This window comes from Berghia stephanieae, chromosome 7 (assembly GCF_034508935.2).
Source record: "Berghia stephanieae isolate SIO BIC M18660-M18661 chromosome 7, UCSD_Bste_1.3, whole genome shotgun sequence".
Classification (NCBI taxonomy): domain Eukaryota; kingdom Metazoa; phylum Mollusca; class Gastropoda; order Nudibranchia; family Aeolidiidae; genus Berghia; species Berghia stephanieae.
The window spans coordinates 24,726,675-24,751,541 of NC_088366.1; the positions used below are offsets into that span (position 1 = coordinate 24,726,675).

General features: G+C 34.8%; 1 protein-coding gene across 1 annotated transcript in view; it reads left to right on the plus strand.

Annotated features, from left to right (window-relative positions):
- Positions 1-4,386: 4,386 nt before the first annotated feature.
- Positions 4,387-24,867, plus strand: part of LOC144976934 (neural-cadherin-like) — a 65,652-nt gene continuing 45,171 nt past the window's right edge. Inside the window, exons 1-15 of the mRNA XM_078921552.1 lie at positions 4,387-5,844; positions 9,990-10,187; positions 10,485-10,612; positions 11,061-11,200; positions 15,793-15,946; positions 17,021-17,128; positions 18,300-18,408; positions 18,679-18,802; positions 19,453-19,709; positions 20,617-20,900; positions 22,034-22,201; positions 22,898-23,047; positions 23,522-23,665; positions 23,986-24,098; positions 24,390-24,657. Coding sequence (XP_078777678.1) covers positions 5,406-5,844; positions 9,990-10,187; positions 10,485-10,612; positions 11,061-11,200; positions 15,793-15,946; positions 17,021-17,128; positions 18,300-18,408; positions 18,679-18,802; positions 19,453-19,709; positions 20,617-20,900; positions 22,034-22,201; positions 22,898-23,047; positions 23,522-23,665; positions 23,986-24,098; positions 24,390-24,657 — 2,784 coding nt within the window. The 5' untranslated portion in view covers positions 4,387-5,405. The remainder of the gene's footprint in view (positions 5,845-9,989; positions 10,188-10,484; positions 10,613-11,060; positions 11,201-15,792; positions 15,947-17,020; positions 17,129-18,299; positions 18,409-18,678; positions 18,803-19,452; positions 19,710-20,616; positions 20,901-22,033; positions 22,202-22,897; positions 23,048-23,521; positions 23,666-23,985; positions 24,099-24,389; positions 24,658-24,867) is intronic.

Genomic DNA, 24,867 nt, shown 5'->3' on the forward strand with positions numbered 1-24,867 from the left:
AACATAAGTGCCTGCTCCACTCACTTTTCTGAATTAAAAAATTCACCCCATACACCGGAGCATACTCAATGTCTCAATCGTTTCTATGTTATATGTTTGTGTTGAGAATATTGGCTATTAAGCTTAACTGCTGGTCAAAATTATTCGCGATGGTGGTGTACGAACGAATCGGCGGTCTCAAGAAGTGGGTGAGAGAGGGATCTAGTAATGACTTTGAGTTTGAAACGAATATTTTTGTGTTCGTGGATAGCTCACACGGTAGAGCCACGCTCTCACCTGCCAGGCGGAGTTGTCGTACCAATAAGGTCGCAGGTTCAAACCCCACCACCGCCGCGAAAAAAAATTTTTATTCTCTATTGTCTTCTGGCACTTTTCTATTCACTTCATATCTTGTTGTTACCAACATAAGTGCCTGCTCCACTCACTTTTCTATCTTTTTAATAGTTTTACTTAAAGGGAAGCAACTCAATTTTTTAAAATATTGTGCATAATAGATTGAGTTGTTTTTCCTGGCACCTACGAATGGAAATTTTATTTAAATTCAAAATTAATAGATTTAGCTCTAGATCTATCCATAATCCTGTGCTATGCCTTTAGTGACCCTTCATAAAGACGAATAAAAATCTCTGTAAGACTAAAGTTTGTCTAAAACTACCCCTCCCCCACCCCCCGTGCAAATTTGGTTTTGTCATAGCATGCAGTAACATGCAGAAAAAAAATCATCATCATCATCATCATCATCATCATCATCATCATCATCATCATCATCATCATCATCATCATCATCATCATCATCATCATCATCATCATCATCATCATCTTCGTCGTCATTGTAGTCGTGGTCGTTATCTTAAACCTCCTCATCATAACTTTCCCATCGCCCTTTCCTACCGCCAACCCCATGAAGTTATCTATTAGTTCAACCCCCCCCCCCCCCCCAACCCCCACCCCACTCCCCTCTTTCAACTTCTCTCGGCTGTCCGTTCCAATCACTTTTCCACTCACCCATTATCTCTCATCGGTCTTTCCTCGCCGTTCGTTAGCACACTTGACCCTGATCGCACTCGCATTCACTCACGAACGGCGGGTGCCTACTCCAGTGCTCACGAGTGACAAAAGAATCCACGCCACGCGAACCGTGATATTTTTTTGTGGCGTCTTTCTGTGATGGAGTGGTGGTAACGCGTGAAACCGAGGACGAAACCCTACGTTCGAACCCCTAGTAGAGAGTAACATGAGGTTGTGTTGGGGATAAAATGACATTGAAAAATTATTATTGAATCATGCATTTAGGTGAAATACCCAGAATACCCACCAGTCGGATATAGATAGAATGAAGTTGACGAAATTCAGGTCTTTGTTATTGCTTTTTGCCAAGAACTCGAACAAGAACTAGATATGCGTTTTGCCGTAATCTCAAAGGCAATATTTGTTGACAGACATTTCCCCTCGTTAATTTCTAAGTTTATACGGATGCCAGAAGTCAGAATACCTTTATTTTGTTCAATTATCTACCGCCTCAATTCTGTATCGTGCCGGTGTAGCACGCCAGAATGACTCTATCGCCAAAAAGACTCTAGAGTTAAATTGGCGTACGCGAGACAGACTCTAGAGTTAGCCTCGCGGCCGCGAGACTGCTTCTAGAGTGTGCCTCGCGTACGCCAATTTAACTCTAGAGTTGGTAGAGTCATTCTCGCGTGGTACACCGGAATGAACAAGATTCCTAACGCTAAGGACTAAAGTGACACAATTTGTTATGGTTTGAAAAGTGGCATTCATTCTCCACACTGGGGCATATACATTTTTAAAATATGACTATTTATATAGCGCATTTTCATGGATTCATCATGCTCAGTGCGCTTCACATAGCAGTGCTTTTGTCGGCGGGCCTGATATATCTGGCATGACATTAATTTCTTTGCGACAGCTTAGCGAGCGATCAAAAGGGTAGTAAGCATTTATTGCTGCTCTTTTAATACGAAAGAAACAAGGGCAAACTCCAGTTTCACGGGCTTTACTTTAAAACGGCGGCGGACTGCTTTGATTACCCCCCCCCCCCTCTCAGAATAGCCCGAGTAATATGTATTGTGATTACTGAAATTGAAAAGATACAAGGTGCTATATATTCACCCCCCCCCCCCACCCCCACCCCGAAAAAAAAGCAACCAAAAACAGAGGAAAAAAAAAAACAAAAAAAAAAAAACAAACTAACAAACAAACAAAAAACAACAAACACAAAAACAACAAACCCAAACTAAATAGTTACAGATGTAAGAAAAAAAACCCAGAGAAAACAAACATCTCAGGAATTAAATTTGGAGTGATGAGAAATGATTTATCTGTTATCATAAGAGGCAACAGGAAATAATATTGTTATTATTATTATTATTTTTTTTTTTTTTTTTTGAGTGCAGTAATAAGTGTGTGTCATCGTTGACAACTAAGTGGTCTGCCTGCTTAAAACTTAAGCATCGTGTGATGAATCAACATCTTACATTACCAAACAAGTCAGTAATATCAATGTCACTGCTCTCGATATATTAAATAGTAAAAGGGACGTGGTCATTTAATTCTTAAACTTGAAGGTGGCTGGCTATGAAACAGTCCTTAGTGGAGGAAGACTTTCGACTCTGGGTTGACGAAATGAATTTGGAGGTGTAGCAAGGCCCTGAGGTGTAGCCATACGCTACTACTACTACTACTACTACTACTACTACTACTACTACTACTACTACTACTACTACTACTACTACTACTACTACTACTACTACTATTTAATTCTATTTTAAGGGGCGGTTTAGGCCTAATTATAAGGAAAATCCTTCAAAAATTGATTTTGAGAATTTGGTGGAAAACGATATTATATTATCTTAGAAATAATAATATTGAAGTCCAACTTCTCAAAATATACTATAAAGGCAGCTGGTAAGAAAATTATGAAAAACGGAAGGCTATTTTGCTATTTTCTCAATATGTCATTCTCCCATGGGTAAGGGTTGCTGTGTCAAATCTTTCTCAGAACGTATTCCATGAAATTGTCTGATAATTTCCTGTTATCGCAGATATTATGTCACCATAGAGATATTTCTTTTGATAGGGTATGTTATTTTGACCTATAATCCATATTATAAAATTGTAACATCAATTTTGTCATAAAAATTGACTTGCAACTTTAAAATGTTTTTATACAAATCTCATAAGCTAAAGCTGGAAAATCTTTATGGTGATACAAGGTGCTACAATGTTGATAAGAGGGAAGAATTTGGAGGTCATTTCTTCATTTCTTTTGCGGAAAATTTGCTATAATATTCTTTTTTTTTAATGCAGACCCCCGAATCAGGGACACAACAAAGGGAATCAACATAGGTAGATAATGTAGGTATTTTTTGGCCAAAAATCACGTTTTTTTTATCCTATGATGACGAAACTGAAGGATTAAAATCGCCTAATATAGGTAATTAATTATTTTAAAAGAAAAGACTCAAATCGTCCTTTAAATGATTCTACTCCAACTCGAGTCGTGTGCGTTTTCATCATCAAACCTCTCCAGCTGCTGATTTCAATTGAAACCCGTGATTTACAGCTGCAACGTCTACTTATGCATCCCTATTATCAGCTATATTTATAATGACAATCCGTTACATTACTTTTGATAATGACGACGACTATGATGATGATGATGATGATGATGATGATAGTAATAATGATCATATTATAACGATGATGATAATGATCATGTTAATAAACTCAGATACTTATAATAATAATAATAATACAATAATAATAATAATAATAATAATAATAATAATAATAATAATGATGATGATGATGATGATGATGATGATAATAATATTATTAATAATAATGATAATAATAATAATAATAATAATAATAATAATAATAATAATAATTAATATTAATAATAATAGTAATATTAATAATAATTAATAATAAAAAAATAATAATTAATAATAATAATGATAATAATAATAACAATAATAATAATAATAATAATAAATAATAATAATAAATAATAATAATAATAATAATAATAATAATAATAATAATAATAATAATAATAATAATAATAATAATAATAATAATAATAATAATAATAATAATAATAATAATAATAATAATAATAATAATAATAATAATAATAATAATAATTATAATAAATGATCAAGTAATCGGTTTGTTACATGATTTTTATTCCCAACTCTTACAAAGTTGCTGAATTTGAATGTAGGCTACCTATGATGTCTGATATTTTCCCGACATTTGTAAAAAAAAGTGTGGGGGGGGGGGGGGGCTATTACAAAATTCATAACTTGTTATACCACTCATTACTTCATCAAATCAAAATACAGAAATTAAAAAGAATACAAAAACTGGGAATAAATGGTTCCGGCGTGGGAGTGGCTGATTTCATTCAGCCATACAATGTCAACAACAAATCGATCAATCTATTTTTAAATCACAAAAGCATGACATTGTCAAACAGTGCAACTGAGGCCAAATGCCAACGCATGTCACAGGTATGCGGCGTCTTTCGAAACGGCGACAAAGTAAAAGGGCTTCTTACAGAGACATCTATATATGAAGTCCTAGGCTTCTTATCATTGGCCCTTTCGTATTTTTATCCATCGTATCCATTTATCGTTCACACTCCCTGATCATTTTTTTCAAATTGATTTCAAGTTTCAGAATATTGTATTTAATTCTTAAAGTGTTAAACAAATTCCTTTAATACTTTATTGAAGATAAAATACAACTTAAAAAATATATTTCGCATCAATAACGACAAACTTCGAATCGAATAATGACGGTCAAATGAAGCAGAAAACAAAACACTCGCTGTTCCATCAGTTGACCATACGAGATAGGAAGGCGGAGAGCACAGGTAACTGTGTGCTATGATTTCAAGCAGGTGAATTTATAACTGTGTCATGATAGGTGAGACAAGCCGACGAGAAGTGCTGTTACGTTGTGTTAGTTATTTGTGTTCAGCTATAATATGGATATTATTATCTCAAGAGTAATTTAGTGAAACAACGAAGTTCAGTGTGATTCCTCAGTGAGCGAGACAGGCTAGTGCGACGATATCGATTTTTCCTTCCCTGTCCAAGAAATCTTCGGAATTGTCTTTGGATCGAAGTCGCAGTGTGGTGTGTGTACACACAGAGCGAGGGCTATTTCTGTGTGGGTGATATACGGAAGTAGATAAAGGATTCTAACATTCGGCATTTTGACGAGGATAATAGATAGAATGGTAGTTTGTGGATCAGAATGGAAAAGTATTTATTAAAAAGTGTCGATTGAAAATATTATTCATCGTGAATTTCTTTCCACAAGAAGAGATTTCGGCTGGAAGTCTCCCTATTTAGGCTTTTGTCAAAAGCAAGATGGCGGTCACATACAGCTGTGTCAGTGTGTGTGTTACCGTAGTATGTTTTGCACTTTCGTTAAACACAATAAAATCTGAATTGGTTAGTCAGAACATCCATTCAGAGAGAGCTAGGTTTAGAAGACAGTCCGTTTCTTACGATCAGGAATTGACCCAGAAAAGTTTCCCAGAAAATAGTGATGCCGATACAATTTTGTATGAACTCAATTCTCTGCAAATTGACGGTCAGCTGGCCTCTAGTTTCACTTTCAAAATAGTAAAAAACAAGGACAGCAAGCCCCCCTCGGACACAGTATTCAGAGTTGATGATCAAAGGAGAGTGAGATTCGCAACTGGATTATCTGACGATGATCGTTCAAAGAATTTTGATTATGAACAATACCCAGAAGTTGTGGTTGTGGTGGAAGCTGTTCACAACTCAGATGTCCAAGAAAATGGTAATTACAATAATTAAGCCTTTGAATTTGAATATGACAATTATTAAAAATAACATCAGATAATACATGTTCACTTTGTTCTTAATTGGTACTTTATTTGTATATAATTAATCTTCATGATGATCCTAACAAGAAAAGAAAAAAAAGACTGGCTATTTAGACTCGAGTTTGAATAGTCTCCCATGACTATTCGGACTCAAATACCAATGCGCATGTGCATGTGCAGTCAACATACTATTAGGACCAGACTCGAGTCTGAATAGTCTCACGAGGTAGTATGGTTTTTGTTTGTTTGTTTTTCTTTTTATTATTTTTCTATGTTTAATTTGAATTTGGTTTTATTTTAATTATTAATAAAATAGAATTGATGCAAATGAAAATAATTATAGTAACTATAAACCCGCTTAATTATAATTTGACGAGAAGGAGAAAATCAATAGATTAATTAATCGGAAGTCCAATTAAAGATTAAAAAGAAAAGAGTTAAGACTCTTCAAAAGGAATAAAAGTCAGTCAAAGTGTCTGTGTGGTTTAAGAAAAGCTTTTCTAACAAAACACAATGTCCGAATAAAATCAGAGGCCAATGTAAAAACATATTGATAGTGTGAGACATGCACCAATCTTCTACAGTACGAAGTAGCTGTATGATGAACTGAGTTAGTGTGATATGGGCAAAACAGAATTTCTTCTGAACTCTTCTATTTCGATATCAGTTCCACCCACTGCCCGCAGTGTCCCCCCCCCCCTTTTTTTTTTTTGTGTTTGCACATGCACAATGGAGTTTGAGTCCTAGTAGTCACAGGAGACTATTCAAACTCTAGTCCGAATTGACATTTTGGAAACAAAAAAAAAGGCATATTATCATTTGTTTTTCACCTGCTCAGATGTCAAAATTGATATATATCTATTCTCATATATTATATGTTTGCATTTATTGTTTACATCCATGGAGTAATGTGGTAATAAAAACTAGATAAAATCTGAGCACATTAAAATTTTAAAAAAATCTAATGGTGGAATGTCTGGAAGAGGAGTCATTATGCCTGTATGTATGGCTCTTTACTCCTCATCAATTTTTCAAAAAAGACAACGCAGCTTTATTTTACATCAGGATTACCCCTAAATTTAGGAGGTGTCTCTGATAAAATGCGTTGTGAGTTCAAGACAGATTGCTATATAAATTTAATACAGTGCAACCTCTGGATAGTGACATTGACTTCTGGTCCTAATTTTTTTTCTATATTATTAGAGTAATAAAACCCCCAAAATAATGATATAAATTTTCATAAAACTAAAACCCCTGTGTTTAGTTTAGTGATATCGATATATAGAGAAAATCAGCAGTTTTATAAAACGCTTGATAAAAAAATATAGCCAAATATATACAATCTCGTTTCCAACCAGCTTCATCTTGACCTCTTGGCCAATATTAACATTTCTTTTCTTTATATAAATCATGTACACAGCTTTCAGGATGGTATTGTTTGGGTGACACTTTTTGCACTGCTCGTTATCATCACTGTCCACTTAAAATCCATGCATAAGATGGACAGTACACCTGTCCTCTTTTTCACTACCTTCTTTTGCATTGGAAAATTAATATATTATATACTGCGCATCTTCATTGCATGAACCCTCCATGTCATTCTCCATGACAATTATTCAATATGATTGTAAGTTCACTTTGTGAATGCCAGTTTACAAACAATTCTCCAGAAGTTGTGTCGAATTTAGGTTTGTGAAATAAGTAAATGAAATTACTGAAAATAGTATGATCTATAATATATAATTGAAAAAAAAAAGTAGTTATATTTATTTTTCACTTATATACATTTAGAAAGGCTGTGTTTTAGCAAATTGAATGGAAATCCTTACGAATATAATGACGCTTTCAAGAATAACTAAGCTAGTTGGATGTATTTGTCCAATGATTTGTCAATATTGAATTTAAATACAGTCCGAGCTGGTTTATTGTGACAGCTCGGTTCCCGACAAATTGTCCCAATTAAGTGAAATTAAACAGTTCTTCCTATTTACCAATGGTCCACTCTGCATTTATCCCAATTGCAAGGTCTTTTCTTGTTGAAGAAGCTATGTTTATCGATGAATATTCCAAGATATGTATAATAATGGTTGATTGCATTTCAGTGCTGCAAGTTTTATTCTGATACTTTCATCATTGTTTAAATCTTGTTATAATTATAATCACTAATTTGCATGTCAGTTTATTGCAACAGCGTTTATCATCAGACAGTGGCATTTCATGTCTTAATGAAAAATAAACGACACCTTAATCTACTTCTTACAATAATAGACAAATCTAACTGCACCAATCAATTAGTGAATATGCCACTCATTTCGGTTATAAAAAAGCAATAGATTGAGAATGCATTGTCTACCCATTCGTCTCATTAAACATACAAACCACTTGAGGGTGACAACCCCACACACCTGATTGCCTGACACGATAGACATTAACATGGGATACAGGTAAATTAAGCCCAAGCATCTGGGAATGGGAAAAGCATGACGTTTTATTTGTAAAGCTCTCTTAAAATTGATAAAAATATTGTAAAGTGCCCAGAGCTTGTGTTTTACACGAGAATGAGCGCTATATAAATGTGTATTATTATTATTATTTAGTAAAAAAAATTACGTTCCCAAGGGATCATCCAAATAAAGCGGCTGTCCCAATATTGCTTGGACTGTATCATCGAGGTTTTTTTTAATACAGAGCCTATGGTCCAAGAGTAAAAGAGATTATTATAATTTCTCTTCCCTAAAGTTGCTGATTTATCATTCATAAGAGTTAATTTTACCATAATTTTGTGCCCATAAAACATGGTCAAAATCATTTTTACTTCAATTCTTGTTTTGCCCTAGTTTTGAATTTATCATAATATCACCAGTCATAATTCCCCAGCTAGCCATATGGAGTCATCTTTCCATTTCATACATGGATAGCATCTACGGCTATGTGATCTAGTGGTTTGACACTCTCCTTTGGACTGGAATGTCCAGGGTTTGAGTCCTGCTCTGAACACAACACACAGTGCATGGCTGTGTCCTTGGAAAAGACTCTTTATTCACATTCTCTCACTGCACTCAGGTGTAAAATGAATACCTAGCTGTTAACAGGGTTGTCTCTGGAAAAAATTGTAATGTCGCCTAATAGGCGACCTACATGTTAAGTGTTGCTATTGGCTAGATACCCTTTGTAAAGCGCTTTGAGCTTGTTTAGTGGACATTGCGCTATATAAAGTCTAGTTTTTTTTATTTATTTTATTTTTTTTCATTTGTCACCTGTAATGCATCCTTTTTGTACTAGAGTCTCCATTCATAAACTTTCAGTAAAACTCAATCCAGCTAAAGCATGCAGGGGCATGACTTTTATAAAACTTGCTTGTCCAAATAGACTTTATTAACCTTAGGCAAGCTCATTTTTCTGACCGACTAGACATGAGGGGAGGGAATGTATGTCAGTAAACATGGTATTATATATATAATTCCATCATTAAACATTCCCTCTCTATTGGATAACACCTTAGTGATGAAATGGATAAAGCATATCTCTTATACATTCTACAGCGATAACAATTGGCAGCTTTGGCAGACTATTTGATATGTCATCATTACTTTTTTTCAAAATCTCTTTAACTGTGGTATTACTGAAAATGCACAATATAAACATTGGAGAGAGAGAGAGAGAGAGAGAGAGAGAGAGAGAGAGAGAGAGAGAGAGAGAGAGAGAGAGAGAGAGTCAGTCAGTTGGTGGTATATGTCAGCCTTCACAGTGGAAAAGAGCATGGAGCGAATCTGTTGTAGTTTCCCTCTCTGACTGTAGTCCAAGGCACTAACAACAGAGGATGAATAAATCTAAGGCACAGTGTCTTACATCTTAAATGGTGATGGTTTGGAATCCCTGATCGGTTAGTCAAAAGGAAGTAAGAAAATCTAACGACTGTGGGCGTTTTGGTCCACTCCCGGCTCGATTGATTACAGGATGTAACATTACATTACATGACATGCTGGAGGAATCAAATTGTGAATGAAGCATTGAGCGTGGTGTTGAGACCGTAAAAATGCACCATATGTTATAATTAATTTTTCATAGTTATTTACCCGTTTATGTTGATATGTTTCAGATAAGAAAATGATCAAGCTGACCATTCCTTTGACGGATGTCAATGATGAAATGCCAGTTTTGGAGAACAAGCCTGTTCCTTACTTAGCCGCAGTACCTGTTAAGCCTAAAGAAGGAGCAACAGTGTATGAATTACTGGCAGAGGATCCAGATGGCAATGCAGACATTGTCTATTCCATTGATACCTCAAAAGCAGAAAGTGAGTTTTGAATAACAGTGATGATGATTATGATTTTTTTTCTTCTCCTCTGCTGATTCTCAATATGGGAGAAATAGCATTTCAAGCATTAAAAAAAAAATATACAGGCTTCAACTGTAACACTCAGTCTGACCAAGTTAATCTATCAATAGAAGAAGAAGATTCCCTATCTAAGACCTGACTTATTATGAGCTGTTAAAAAATGAATTGAATAGAGGAATTCATGATATAGTTATAGTTGTCATTTTTTTTGTCAATGAAATTTGAATGTTTCTGTTCTGATTATTTTTTTTTCAGGTGAAATTGTGAGGTTATTCCGAATGGATCAAGTTGAAGAAGGGGTTGGTTCAGACAAGAAAGTGGTTGGCCATATTAAGATTGCTACTAGGACAGAGTTTCTGTTGGGGAACAAGTTTAATATTCCTGTAGGTATATTTGATTTTCCTGAAGGAAAAAATAAAACAAAAACTTGCGATCTTGCATCAACACTTTTTCAACACTTTAAAAGGTCATTACTACTATTATTTTGTTGCTAGTTCACCTGTTTTTGTTTTATTTTTCTTTAACTAAGAAAAATGATGAAAACAAATATGTATCTTCTTTGGTTTTGCCTAATACTAGTAACTTAGTATTGTGATATTTTTGTTGTGCATCTTATGAAAAAGCCTTTTTGACACAACCTCATATAATTTCTCAATGCATTTTGACTAATCAAACATTGGGGGTATTTTTTTCTTTCTTTTTTTCTTCTTTGTTTTATACCTCTTAAATTAAAGAAAGAAACAAGAAAACAAACAAACAAAAAAAAAAAGAACAATTTTGTTTGAAGTAAATTTGATTTATCCTTCAATTTGTTCTTATTTTGGTTTTCAGGTTAAAATTGAAGATCAGAGAGGAATTTACCCCCAGATCATCACAGCAAATATTGAGGTATTGGTAGGCCCTAGGGCACCTCAATTCTACGAGGAGAAGTATAGGGGGTCAATATTTGAAACAAAGAACCCAAATAACCCGTAAGTGTTCGCTGGGAATTAGGATGAATTTGGTTCAATTGTGATATAGTATTGTTGCATGTATCAGAGACAGGTAATATAAGGGACTTAAACAGATTCCAAGTATACGGGCTCCTTTATATGCATGATTGATATCATTTGCACCTGCCTCTGTGTAATGTGCAAGTGACAACAGAATTTCAAATTAGTATTTATCTCGAACATGAACTTTTATATTATGCAGTATCTAATAATTGTGCTAAAAGGGCTTTATAAGTGGTCCCCTACTATCATCGACACTAAAAACATGGCAGGCTCGACAAACAGTTTATAAACACTGTTACAGTTTTTTATTAAATTTTTATTTTTTATTTTTTTTAAAGTTTTTCTTTTGACTGAGACAACACTTTTCACTGACCAGGTGTTTCATTTTACACATGAGAATGGTGAGAAATGTGATTAAAGAGCTGTTTCCAAGGACTCAACTTTGTGCAGCCCTCAGCATGACTCGACCTCTTGAACTGCAGGTAGGATGTTGAGTGTCATACCACTGGACCTCAAAGCTACACCAGAGGTTCTTCCTCGATTGGTGTTGAGGCTATTAATTGTCGAATTCAATTTCAACCCTGCAAATGGTAAACAGGATCACTATTGTGTTTGCTCTAATGATAAAAGTTAAATTTCATCTGGTGCTTGTGCAGTGAGATAAAATATTTTTTTTTTTTTTTTTTTCAAATTGATTTACATAGTTAAAAAAAAAAGTATGCATAAAATTTTGCAGTTAAACTAAATAACATTGAAGAATTAAATTAAAATTTCGAAATTTTCTTAATAAACACTTAAGGCTCTTGCATTGAATAATGGTCAGTTTGTTGTCATCATAATCACAATCTTTACTTGTTTGACTTTGATGATGAAAGCGTAGATGGAAGAAGATAATGTATAGATTTTCAATCCTTTTTTGTGAGTAGACAAAATGACTCAGAGAGGAAGTGGGGAGCATATCAATTTTTAAATCTATTATTATTTTTTGTTTGATGATATATGTACCATATTAAGTTTAAAGTTGGGATAGTTTTTGATCTTTTATTGTCTCTTCTTAGAACCAGAATTTGCATTCGTCAGTTGTTGTGAAATTCAATTTGAACTGAGTAGTAATATTTTTTTACTATGTTTTTGTTTGCATGCGATAGGATGTAAGTATTGATGGAAACATTATTTTGTTTTTCTAAGCATGCTGTGATTTATAATTTGATATTAAAATTTTAAAAAATATATTATTTATCATTTTGTTGTTTTTGTTTGGATGATGGAATCTTATATTTATTTTCGTTGTCTGTTCTGTTTTATTGCTTTTGTTTTCATTCTCAAATGTATCTCGAAATGTCTGTAAATGCATGTTTTATTCAGATTTATCATTAATTTCTTATATCATCAAATATCTCATTTCTCTCATGATTTAATTTAATTTTTTTTTTTTTTTTAACTTACCCTTCATAATGATAAAAATCAAATGAAATGCATTAAAATGAAATGAAATGCATTTGGCATCAGATTTATCTGGCAAATGTCACTCTTCAATCCTGTTTAGCTTTGTTTTACGGATGAAGGAAGCAGTTCCATCCTTTCCATCCTTAATTTAACCAACTGTGTAGAGTTAGTATTACATGAGGGCTGTCCCACAACCCCGCCTGCCCCCTTCCCCCCTGGAAAATGGCTATATCTTTCGAGCAAAAAAAGTTAAAAGTAGAAGTTATATTATTCGATTTCTACAGGCAAAAGGCCTAAACCATTTGAAATTCGTAGTGATATTCAAGCAGTTTATGGTCAAGATGCCTAAGGAAGATCACAAGTGTATTGATGGTGTGAACTGTTTAGGACTGTGCACACAGGTCTATTATATATGCCGGGCCGTGGACAGTGTGGATTGTCCAAGACAAAGGAGAATGTCGATAGAGTTGATGAGCTGATTCAAGAAGAAAGGAGGCTAAAAATGAGAGAAATTGATAAAACTGTGGACATATCAACGTTAACTGTCCACAGAATTGTTTCTGATGAGCTTGGCTGACAGCTGATCACATGACACAATGAGTTGATTTATGCAGAAATTTGCTGGGTCTTTCTGGGTGTCTGGGTCATGAATGCAATCGACTGAAGACTTCCTGGGTCGGATTGTTACAGGTGACGAAACTTGGTTACACCACTCAACTCCTGAGACAAAACGTAATCCCATGATGCGGAAACATCCTTCTTCACCAACGTCAAAAAAAATTTAATGAGTGAGAAATCAGCAAGAAAGGTCAAAGTCACAGATGTCTGGGATATGCAAGGTGTCTGCTGCTTGATGTCCTTGAATCAGGACAAACAATCAATGCCAGGAGATATTGCCAAACTCTTCACATACTTGAACCTTTCATTGAAAATGACAACCGTGGCATGATTTTTTAACATGACAATGCAGCTCCCTTACTGCTAATGTCAGCAATAACTGGTTTTACCTCACTCCTCTCACATTCGTGACTTAGCACCATCTGATTATCGTCTTTTCTGATCAATGAAATGCTTTCTGGGCAATTCACTGAGGACAATGAGCTTCTGGGGGCTGTGGTGAAAGGAAATTCTCTTTAATCAAGGAATCTTCTCCCTGGGAGAAATACATGAAACACAGTAGTGATTACATTGAAATATAGAGCTGTGATCAAGGTAACCTGTGTTAAACTTTGAATCTATGGCATTTTCCGGTGTTCGATGGGACAACCCTCTCATGCATATATATGTGTAGATGTGTCATTTGATCTGTTTTCTGAGTTGCTTTCTATCGTAGATATGCTATGACTGTCACTCATCAGAACTTATATGTTATTGTATGTTTGAATTTATCCTGCAGTAACTGAAGCTGTCAACTTTTGTTCATTTAGCTGTATTGAACTATTATAATTGTGTTTGTGTTACCTGTAGTGTTTAGTCATGTTGTACACTTGTAGGTTTTCCTTATTCAATTCTCTTACGCTCTCAAATGTGCACATAGAAACCCCCCCCCCCCTCTCTCTCTCTCTCTCTCTCTCTCTCTCTCTCTCGTGCCCCTATGTGGTCTTGTGGTATAACACTTGGATCGGAAGGTCCTGGATTCGAGCAATGCTCAGCACATAGTTGAGTCCTTGGAAAAGGCTCTTTACTCACATTCTCTCACCGTTTTCAGGTTTAAAATGAGTACCTGGCCGTTGAAAGTGTTGTCTCTCACAAACAAATTGTAATATCGCCTAACAGGCGTCATGTTTTGTTCTACATGTTACGTGTTGCTGTTGATCAGGGACCCTTTTGTAAAGTGTTTTGAGTACATTTAGTGGATATTGCGCTATATAAGAAAGCTCTCTCTCTCTCTCTCTCTCTCTCTCTCTCTCTCTCTCTCTCTCTCTCTCTCTCTCCCTCTCTCTCTCTCTCTCCCTCTCTCTCTCTCCGGGTGGGGTCCTTTGACCTCCCATGGTGGGCAGGAAATCACGCTGTCTTCTATCCCCTGTCCGTATCACATTTTAACTATGACTTAATTGTTTAAATCTGCTTATTATTATCAGATGAAACTTTTTGTCTCCCGTGTGTTAAGGTCCCTTTATGTTCACTGCTTCTGTGGTCTTTGACTTTATAGCTTAATTAAAAAGTTTTTTTTTTTGATCTGATTCTTATGATAATCGAGTAGAAATTCAATAGCTATCGTCTGCATTAATTAGGTTAGATTATGTCTGACAATGGAGTTTTAATGAGATTATTTCACATTTGCCTGTTGAACTTTTTTATTTTTATTATTCAGTACATCAAATTAAAATGTGATCTTATTTCAAAATTTTTAATTTAGAAGAAGCAACTTTTGGGTTTTCATTCATACTGTCATAATTTCACATTTAGCTGAATTTATTTGATAGAGTCCAGATACCCTCGGTGTCAATAATCAGATTGAAACCATGTTGAAGCTGTTGATTCACTCATTTCCCTGTACTTTTTAATCATAAGTGATAAAATCAGCAATACTCAACCCAATCAGATTTTGAATATTAATTTATGCTCAGATTTAATTGGGTGCTTTACTATGATTTAAAATAAAATATTTATCATAAACTAAACATGGGTTCATCCTGGTATAGCATTTATGAAACAACCAAACAGTTTGTCACAAATTACTTTCCTCTAGATTGGAATTAGTCTCAGTACACTATCATTTGTGGGCCAAGGAAATCAACTTTTGCTTTCGGGGTTGGACTTTCATTTAGTCTTTGACAAAAACACAAGTAGATTGCACATTGGATCCATTTCTGATACTTGTTTGAAGCAGTCTCCCTTGTACTTTTAACAAAATGTTGCTTATTAAGGCAAATCTATTTTCTTTTGACTCTCCCATATTTTATTTTTACTTGCACTGAAACGACCTAAAAGCAAAAGTGTCACAACTGTTGGAAAATTACTCAAAAGTGAAAAATAAAAAGGTAAAACAAAACAAACAATTATTGGTGGGTGAGGCAAAAGCTGCCAACAAATCTGATAAGTAAAATCGGAACTAAAATTTTGGTTAGATAAATATTGTACTATATCCAGACCAAATCCACTTTGTTATCTATCCACAGAGTTAATACAAAAGATGATTCTTCAGACGAGCTTATTGTAAAAGTGCGATCCTTCCAGGGCAATTTCCCCAAAACTTTTGAGATCCTTGAGGACAACAACCAAGAGTCAAAGCGTTTCCGTATTGATAAAGAGGGCAAGATTTTTAACAAAAAGGTTGGTGCTTTACAGTCCAAATGCTATAAAAGACTCTTATCAATATGTTTACATCCCTTTTCTGGTTATATCGAAAGACACAAGAATTATCATCGATTTGTTTTGGTTATTACTTTTGCATTTCCAGTGCATTGTTTACATAAAAGAAAGATTGGAAAATCACACATAGACTTAAGATATAAAGGAAAGCACTGTCACAATATTTAAACCTCATTATTTACAATAACAAAGACATTTGTTTGATGGAGTGTGATTTCATCCCTTTGACTCCATGATTTGACAGAAAACCATATGGATTTTTAATTTTTCATTGATGGTCATGATTTACCACTCAAAGACCCATTGCAAATGAAGGCTTTTAACCTTAATGAATTTTAATAACAAATATTCTGATTATCTCCTCAACTTAAGAATCACACGATTTTCAATAAAGCATAATATATGTATTATAATTATTTTAATTTCTATTTTATACAGTACAACTTGCTTTTCTAGCATATTTTTTGTATTATTACTCTAACAATGTCCCTTAAGCATATAGCCAGATATTCATTCACGCCTGGGTAAGATATGTAGACAACGAAGGGGGCAGAGTTTTGCTACTATTTTCAGGATAAAGGAAGAACCCTGAAAGGGCAAAAATTAATTTGTTATTGGTGAAGCTTAACTTCTTCATATTAGTTTTCCATTAAAATCAGTGTGAGCTTACTTAAGTACGTAACAAATTGGTAAGAAAAATAGAATTTCCACTCTGGAATAAAATGTTGATGGCTGTATCAATAGTATAAGCCACCTAAAATATAATATAATAACCACTACATGGTCTTTCCACTTTTTGCGCTAAAATAATTATATTTAAAAAGTTTTAAGTGTTGAAGGCTCAAAAGTAATGGACAAAAATGTAACAGCCTCGAATAATATAAAAACACCGAATGCAGTGCGTTTCAGGCCCAAAACCCTTCATCAGTCAATGACAAAAACGGATAAAACAGTAATGCTTCAAGTTAGATCCAAACAGGGCTCAGATTGTCTGATTCTCAAATTTGTTCATTCTCTATTTCTTCACCAAAACAGGAATTGGACTATGATATTGAAATAAGCCAGCGCCCTCCCATCTTTAATTTGATCATCAAAGTCATTGAAACATTGACTGATGGCACTGAGCTGTCAAGCACTGTTCCTGTAAGTTTTTTTATCATTTCAATTTCATTCAGCTTTGAATGAATTCAATGGAAAATATTTTGTGTAACAACATTGCGCCCCTATTGACGTGTTCCTATTTGCAGGTCTGATAACCCAAATTGTTGTGGTCTCATGGCTGTAATGGAAATACTCTCCAACCAATGCAATATATTGTCCTTTACAACAAATATTAGAATGGGCCCATAATTATTACTGATTACCAGACCTGCAAATATGTTTTCATTGGCTTCTAGCAATTTTAGATATCAGGCCTGCAAATAAGTACATGTTGTAATTGGTTGATTGTGAAATTAGATAGTAACTTTATATTTTTGTTGCCTAACTTTTTTAGGTGAGATATTTATAGTGTATTTTTTTAAATGTGTCAATTATTTAATATCATTGTTTATTTGTACTATTACTATGAATGTCAAATCTCATTTCGATTTCTGCTATCCTGTTGAAAAGTACAATTCGTCTTCAGTCTGTTAATAAGAAGAATGATTTGAAAATTCATTTATACATAGCTGCCAGGTGTCTGGTAATCAGTGGATTTCTGAACTATTATTTACTATTCCGATAAACTGATTAGCTGGCGTGTCATCTTTTGGATATTGATGGTAATTCCTTCCATTATGCACATAATGTCTCCAAGGAAACAATGTGCACCCTTCCATGGCACAGCTGAAAAGCTTTTCAATATTTTTACTGACTTTAAGTGGTCTGCTAACCAAAATGAGACTTTTCATATGAAATAAGTTCTATTTTGAATAAAGGCAGATCTCTCATTTCTTTTAATACTCTGTAAATTTCCTCCTTTTTTTTTTTTAAATTTCCCATTGGCAACTCTGTTTATAGTCATACGACAGAATTAAATACGTTCACATTGAAATGATTCACAAAACTTGCCTGTTTAAAAAATTTTTTTATTTTATTTTCTTATTATTTTTGCTACACTCATGTATCTCTCTCTCATCCATAAATTCCTTTTAAATGAATCTAATTGTGTTCATCCAGTCATCACAATACATCTTACTAACTACATATGTTATTTATTTCTCTCCTTCCTTCTTCATTTTTTATCATTCTTTTTTCTTCCATTACTGTTCACAAAGATTTAATTACAGTACACTTTAAGTTTATACAAGTCATGAATTGTTTAATATTTCAGCTGGAGATTGAAGTGAAAGATGAAAATGACAATCCACCTCGTTTCCAATTGACACAGTATGTGGAGAGGATACCAGAGGACACACCCATTGGGAATACAATATTGAAAGGTAATATATCTAGTAAGGCAACTTGTGCCCACCTGATTAGTATATAAATATTTTTTTTTAGCCCGGCATTTAGCTTATTTGTTCACTTAGCTCAAAAGGTGATCAATAATGCATAGTTTTGCAACAGTATTTTCCAAAATTACTTAAATAAGCATCTTTTCAGATTCCTCCATAGATACCCCTCTCCCCAAACAATACTATAATTTTCAATTCTGAACCGATTATGAATGTTTTATTTGCTTGTAAATTTTGAAAATCCTCTTTTTCCAGTCTTGGCGGAAGATGATGACTCAGGAACAAATGCCGAGGTGACCTATGAACTAAACAATCCTTACTTTGCCATACAGAAAGTCATTGAAGGAGGGAAAGCCGTAGGAGCCATCACAGTAAAAGAGTAAGTTTTTTTGGTTTTATTTTGACATTTTATTTAGATTGAGACGATTATGGTGTGATGATAATAGTAGTATAGACTGGTCCACATGAAATTTAAAATTTTTTTATTTCCGAGGGGGAAAACAGTTCTCATTTTAACTGATGTAATAAAACAGATATATGCACACATTGTGAAGGGATTTTGCTTCAAAGTCCTTACATATATCATTTGGCACCAAACTATTGTTTTTAACAAGGTTGTTTGCTTTAAAAGATGCTTCTTAAGTTCAGTGGATAGAGTAAAGGAAACAACATAGTTTTATAAATTTTTCGTTGTACTAGGCAAGTTTGATGATGATAATGAAGATGGTTAGTATTATCTTAGATTTAATACAAATATTTCTGGCTCCCAGAATTCACTTCTACTATCTCTTTGAACTTTTCCCAGTTTGTTTCACTTTTTCTTTTGTTCTTGTAAGTGCATACCTATATCTTTTCTTGTTAGGTTCCTTTTTCATTTGTGGTACTAGTCCTGCAAAATGTCTAATGAGAGACAAACTAGCAAACACTCCTCTATGATGGTTTTGCTTATCATAATACTATACTCCTACTCCTTGTATTTTTTTATATCATTGTAATTATTATGATCAAATCATTATTAATCCCTCATAGGTTTTTGGACTTTGACGCTGCCCCTGGGCCTATATACCGCTTTTTGGTGTTTGCCAAAGATGGTGGGGCAATTCCCTTCTCCAGCTCAGCTGATGTCATCATCACCACATCAAACGTCAATGATGGAAAGCCTGTAATACAGCCATTAAGCAACATTGTGCTGAGGGACAAAGTCGATGTTAGTGATGCTCCTTTCTTTTTGACTCGAATTCGAGCTCAAGACATTGATGGTGACGGAGTCAGGTTTTATTTTAATGGTAAGGAGAAACTTCCATTTTAAATCTACTACAATTTAATCCTTTGAAGTTGGGTTTCGATATCACTGGAACCTGGTATTATATCTTACCTCGTTGAAGCCTGAGTCTGTTAAATTCAGGATAAATTATGAGTGAGAGAGTCTGACTTGAAAACAGTTCAATCTCGCTGTTGAATGGTTGAGATTGATCAAGCAGGGTGTTTGAATGTATGGCTGTTACAGTGTTTCTGCTAAAATTAGTCATAAATGTTTGTTTTTTTTGTTGTTTTTTTTTTTTAAAGACTTTAATAGTTCCTGACCTCCCATAGTGGGCAGGGGGGTACATACTGTGTCTTCTATCCCCTTATATCTGTTTTCCAACATGCTTTCTGTCTTTGTCTTTGAGAGGGAAACAGTCGAATGTATAGTTAGTTTTGGGAGATGATATTTTTTAAATTGTAAATCATCTCTCTGTTATGCACTGTATTATGCTTTCTTTATATTATATATGATTTGTAAAACATTTGGGTGTGTTCCTCTTAGCGGGGACCTGTGCTTGTGTCTGGATGAGACTTTTAGTGATCTCAAACTAAGTACTTTGATAGAGTGCTTTTGGAATCTACACCTGTTTCTTATTTGAACCAATTCCCCTTTGTCTTCCCTTTTTTTGGATGCTTTATTGTAATTCTAGAACTTTTTACTATCCCATTTTCTTCCTTTTTACTGGTGCTGATATGACCTTAATGTGTTGCAAGCGCAGTAAAACCTTTAAAAACATAAAAACAAAGACTTTATAAAGTCAGGATAAACATGACATGTTTCTCTGTGGGTTTCCAAAGACAAATAGACCCCCCCCCCCCCCCCCAAAAAAAAAAAAAGCCTTAAATTCCTGAAAACAAACACTCATTGCTTTATTCAACATCTAACAGATAACGGACAGCGTGTGACTACCCTTGATATATTCAGGATCACACCATCCTCTGGTGTTGTTGAGGTGTTCAAACCTGTCCCTAGTGGAAAGGACTCGTATCTGCTGAAGGTGATCGCAGAAGATGACGGCAAATGTTGCCCTGGCAATGTGAAAAAAACAAGCAACATGGAATTTTTGGTAGAGATTGTTGACTCCATCAACCAAAAGCCTACATTTGATGATTGTAGGACATATAAACCATCTTTTAAAGAAGAGTCAGAAGCAGGGACAGATGTGGTAAAAGTAAGTTGGTTATTATTTTGATTTTTAAATATGTTTATCACTGTCATAAACAAAGGGGAACTGTACTTTAAATTTGCATGAGAATGCAAACCTGGTAACTCTCAATTTTATCAGGAAACTCCTGATATATGATCTCATTCATTATCATCATCATTATCGCCACAGTCACCTCCACCACAGCCACAATAACCATCATCATCATCATTATCATCACTACCATCACAATCACCTCCTGCACCTCCACAGGCATAACAACCACCATCATTGTCATCATCTTCATTTCATCTTCATTTTGATTATCCTGGGTGGGGATCCTGACTTCCCATAGTGGGCAGGGTACATGCTGTGTCTTCTTTACCCCCATACCCGTTTTCCAATTGTTTCCTGTCATTGTCTTGGAATGAGATTACATACTTAGTTTTGTCCTGACCCTTTCCAGAGTTCCTTGACTGGGAGGGAAACAGTCGAATGTATAGTTATAGTTTTGGGAGATGATTTTTTTTTCCTTGTAAATCATCTCTCTGTTATGCATTGTATTATGTTTAGTTTACATATTATATTATATGATTGGTGAACATTTGAGTGTATTCCTCTTAGTTGGGACCTGTGCTTGTGTCTGGATGAGACTTAGGTGATCTCAAACTAAGTACTTTGACGGTGTGCTCTTGGAATCTACATCTGTTTCCTATTTCAACCAATTCCCCTTTGTCTTACCTTTTCTTTTGTGCTTTAATTGTAATTCTAGAACTTTTTACTATCCCATTTTCTTCCTTTTTACTGGCGCTGATATGACCTTAAGTTGCAAGCGCCGTAAAACCCATAAAAACAAAAACAAAAAAAACATTTTGATTATCATCATCATCCTCAATCATCATCATCATCATCATCATTACCACTTCCATTACCATCACCATCATCTCGTCATTAAAGTCCTAGATTTGCTCAAATAAATATATATATATATATATATATATATATATATATATATATATATATATATATATATATATATATATATATGATAAAAAAATGAATAATCTATATAATGTCAACAATGCTACTTAAGTCCAGCAACTATAGCTCTTATTATATCGCTGAGGTTCATTTAATTGTTTTCTTTGCTTGCTTTACAGGTCAAAGCCACTGATAATGATCGAGGTCTGAATGCTATAGTCCGATACGCCATTGTGTCTCCAAACCCATCATTGGCCAATGCCCCGTTCCAGATCAACGAGACCACAGGACAGATTTCTATCAAGTCAAAGATCAACAGAGAACAGGAAGGTGCTAATTTCATTCAGGTCAGTCTTGTTTCCCCATCTGCATATTTTGCATTGAGAATTTCTCTCTCTCTCTCTCTCTTTCTCTCTCTCTCTCTCTCTCTCTCTCTCTCTCTCTCTTTCTTTCTCTCTCTCTCTCTCTCTCTCTCTCTCTCTCTCTCTCTCTCTCTCTTTCTTTCTCTCTCTCTCTCTCTCTCTCTCTCTCCCTCTCCCTCTCTCTTTCTCTCTCTCTCTCTCTCTCTATCTCTCACTCTCTCTCTCTCTCTGTCGTTGTTGTTTTGTTGTTGTTATTATTTATATTTGTTCATGTAGATTTTTATTTTTCTTCCTTTCTCAATGTTACCTGCCTTTTTGGTTCATGCCACTAGAACACAAATTAATTTTCAGGATGCAGACACCCCCCCCCCCTCCCCATATATATCATATAGTCATCCATCCAGCCAGCCATCCTTCTATCTCTCGAATTTTCCATCCATCCAGTCATCCACTCATCCATTGATCTCTATTCATTCATTCATATATCCTTCCATTAATCAGTCCATCCATGCATCCAGCCATCCATCCACTCATCCTTTGATCTCTATATTCATCCATCCATCCATCCAACGATTCTCCCACCTATTCATTCCAATTCACCCATCCATCCATCTATCCATCATCCATCCATCCATCCATTCATCTTTCAAAGTTCCTAACAACCTGTGTTTATGTTTGTAGGTGACGGTGAAGGCAACAGACCAGGGTGAAACACCCCAGGCAGGCTGGTGTACATTCCGTGTAGAAATTGAGGACATCAATGACAACAATCCTGTTTTTAACACACAGAGGTACACCCAGGAAGTTTCCTCGAAAACGGCTGTTGGAAAAGTGAGCATCACCCTCTCCTCCCTTATTCAGATCTGCCTACCATTTCGAAAAATTCGTAGAATTACGAAGTTGTGGCTCCAATTTCAGAACATCATGAGCATCTCTTAAATCATTAAAGCTTATTGAAAATGGAAGTTAATGCAAGACTATATAATTTAAAGATTTTGAAGTATGATTTATTCCTTATGAGGGTACATTGTTGATTTATGAAATTAATTAAAGCGACTACTAATTTTATCTCCCAAGAATTACGATTTAAAAAAATTGTCATGTAGGCAGGTCTACCCTAATAGTTTCCTAATCTTCTCTTTTCTCTTTGCATTCAATATTTTTGGGTCTTATTATTTTTATTCATTTGAAATAATATGCAGACTTACCATTTGCACAGATTTAATTTTTATATGTTTCATATTTCATTGTATCTTTTTTATCATCGTGATCACCATCATCACTCATGCTACCCCTTTGTTATAGGTCCTGTTGCGTGTGGGTGCCTCAGACAAAGACATTGGTAAAAATGCTGAAATTAACTACACATTGGCGAATGACGGAGATGGTGTATTTGGGATCTATGGAGATTCTGGATTAATTTATTTGCAAAAAAACTTCAAAGCTGGGGTAAGTCTTAATGCTTATTAAAGGTTATTGTTTTCTCTGGTAAGCTTGTTACAGACATGTATTGTTAGAAAAGCATTTGAAAGTGACAATTATAAATGTTAGTAAGGAAATCTTGCATTTTAGTTTGATACCCTTTTAAAAACTCCATTTCGTATTTTTATTTTTTAAAAATTGCCCCAATTTTTTGTTTGTTTGTAGCCTGTGGCAACTCTTGGTATATAATGGAAAGAGTTGCAAGTGAAAAGAGGTTCAATCGCACTGCTAAGTGGCTCACTCTAATTCATTTATTACAATATTGTAATATTTGTTGTACATTTCAGACAACGAAGTACACTCTGATAGTAAAAGCAGAGGATAAAGGTGTACCTCCATTAAATGGTAATGTGGAAGTTGTCATCACTGTCACTTCACAGGAAGCTAGTACTCCTCCCAAGTAAGTTGTAATCCTTCATTGTTGTTGTCAAGGTTTAACATCATCATCATTATCGTCGTCGTCATCATAATCATCATCAGTGTCATAATCATCATTGTCACTATTGTAATCATGATTTCTATGTTATAAGAATATGATGAAGTGAGCTGAAAATAAGTATATTTATTTATAAAGAGAGAGAAAGAGAGAGAGTTTGTGTGTGTGTGTGTGTGTGTGTGTGTGTGTGTGTGTGTGTGTGTGTGTGCATGTGTATCCTTAATCTTTTATTTCATCACTGTACCTGTTTCTTAGGTTTGAAAATGTGGGCCGAACGTTCACAGTGGCTGAGACAGCTCCTGAAGGCTACTTAATCTCCAAGCTCAAATGTAAATCTGAAACAGAATCAGATTCGCGAGTACAATTCTTCCTGGTCAGTGAAGATGGGCAGTTGCACTCTCAGAATATGGGCAAGTTCTCTCTTAAATCCCCAACAGCTAGCTCGAATGAGGTCAGCCTTCTTTTGCACAGTGAACTTGACTTTGAGACTCAGCAGCAGCACATTGTTACCCTTCGATGTCAGGTAATGTGAATGAATGCACAGTGAATTAAATAGCTTGGAAATTATATAAAACAAAAGTTGAAAAAGCAAAACAGTGCCCCTTCTAAATAAGGCTTTCCCCTTTCCTACCTCACCCCCCCTCCCCCCACCCCCCTTGCCATCTCCATATGAGAAAAAAAACAAAAGCTTTTAGACAAGCTGAAGTGTCAAAAAACAGACATACCAATCTTC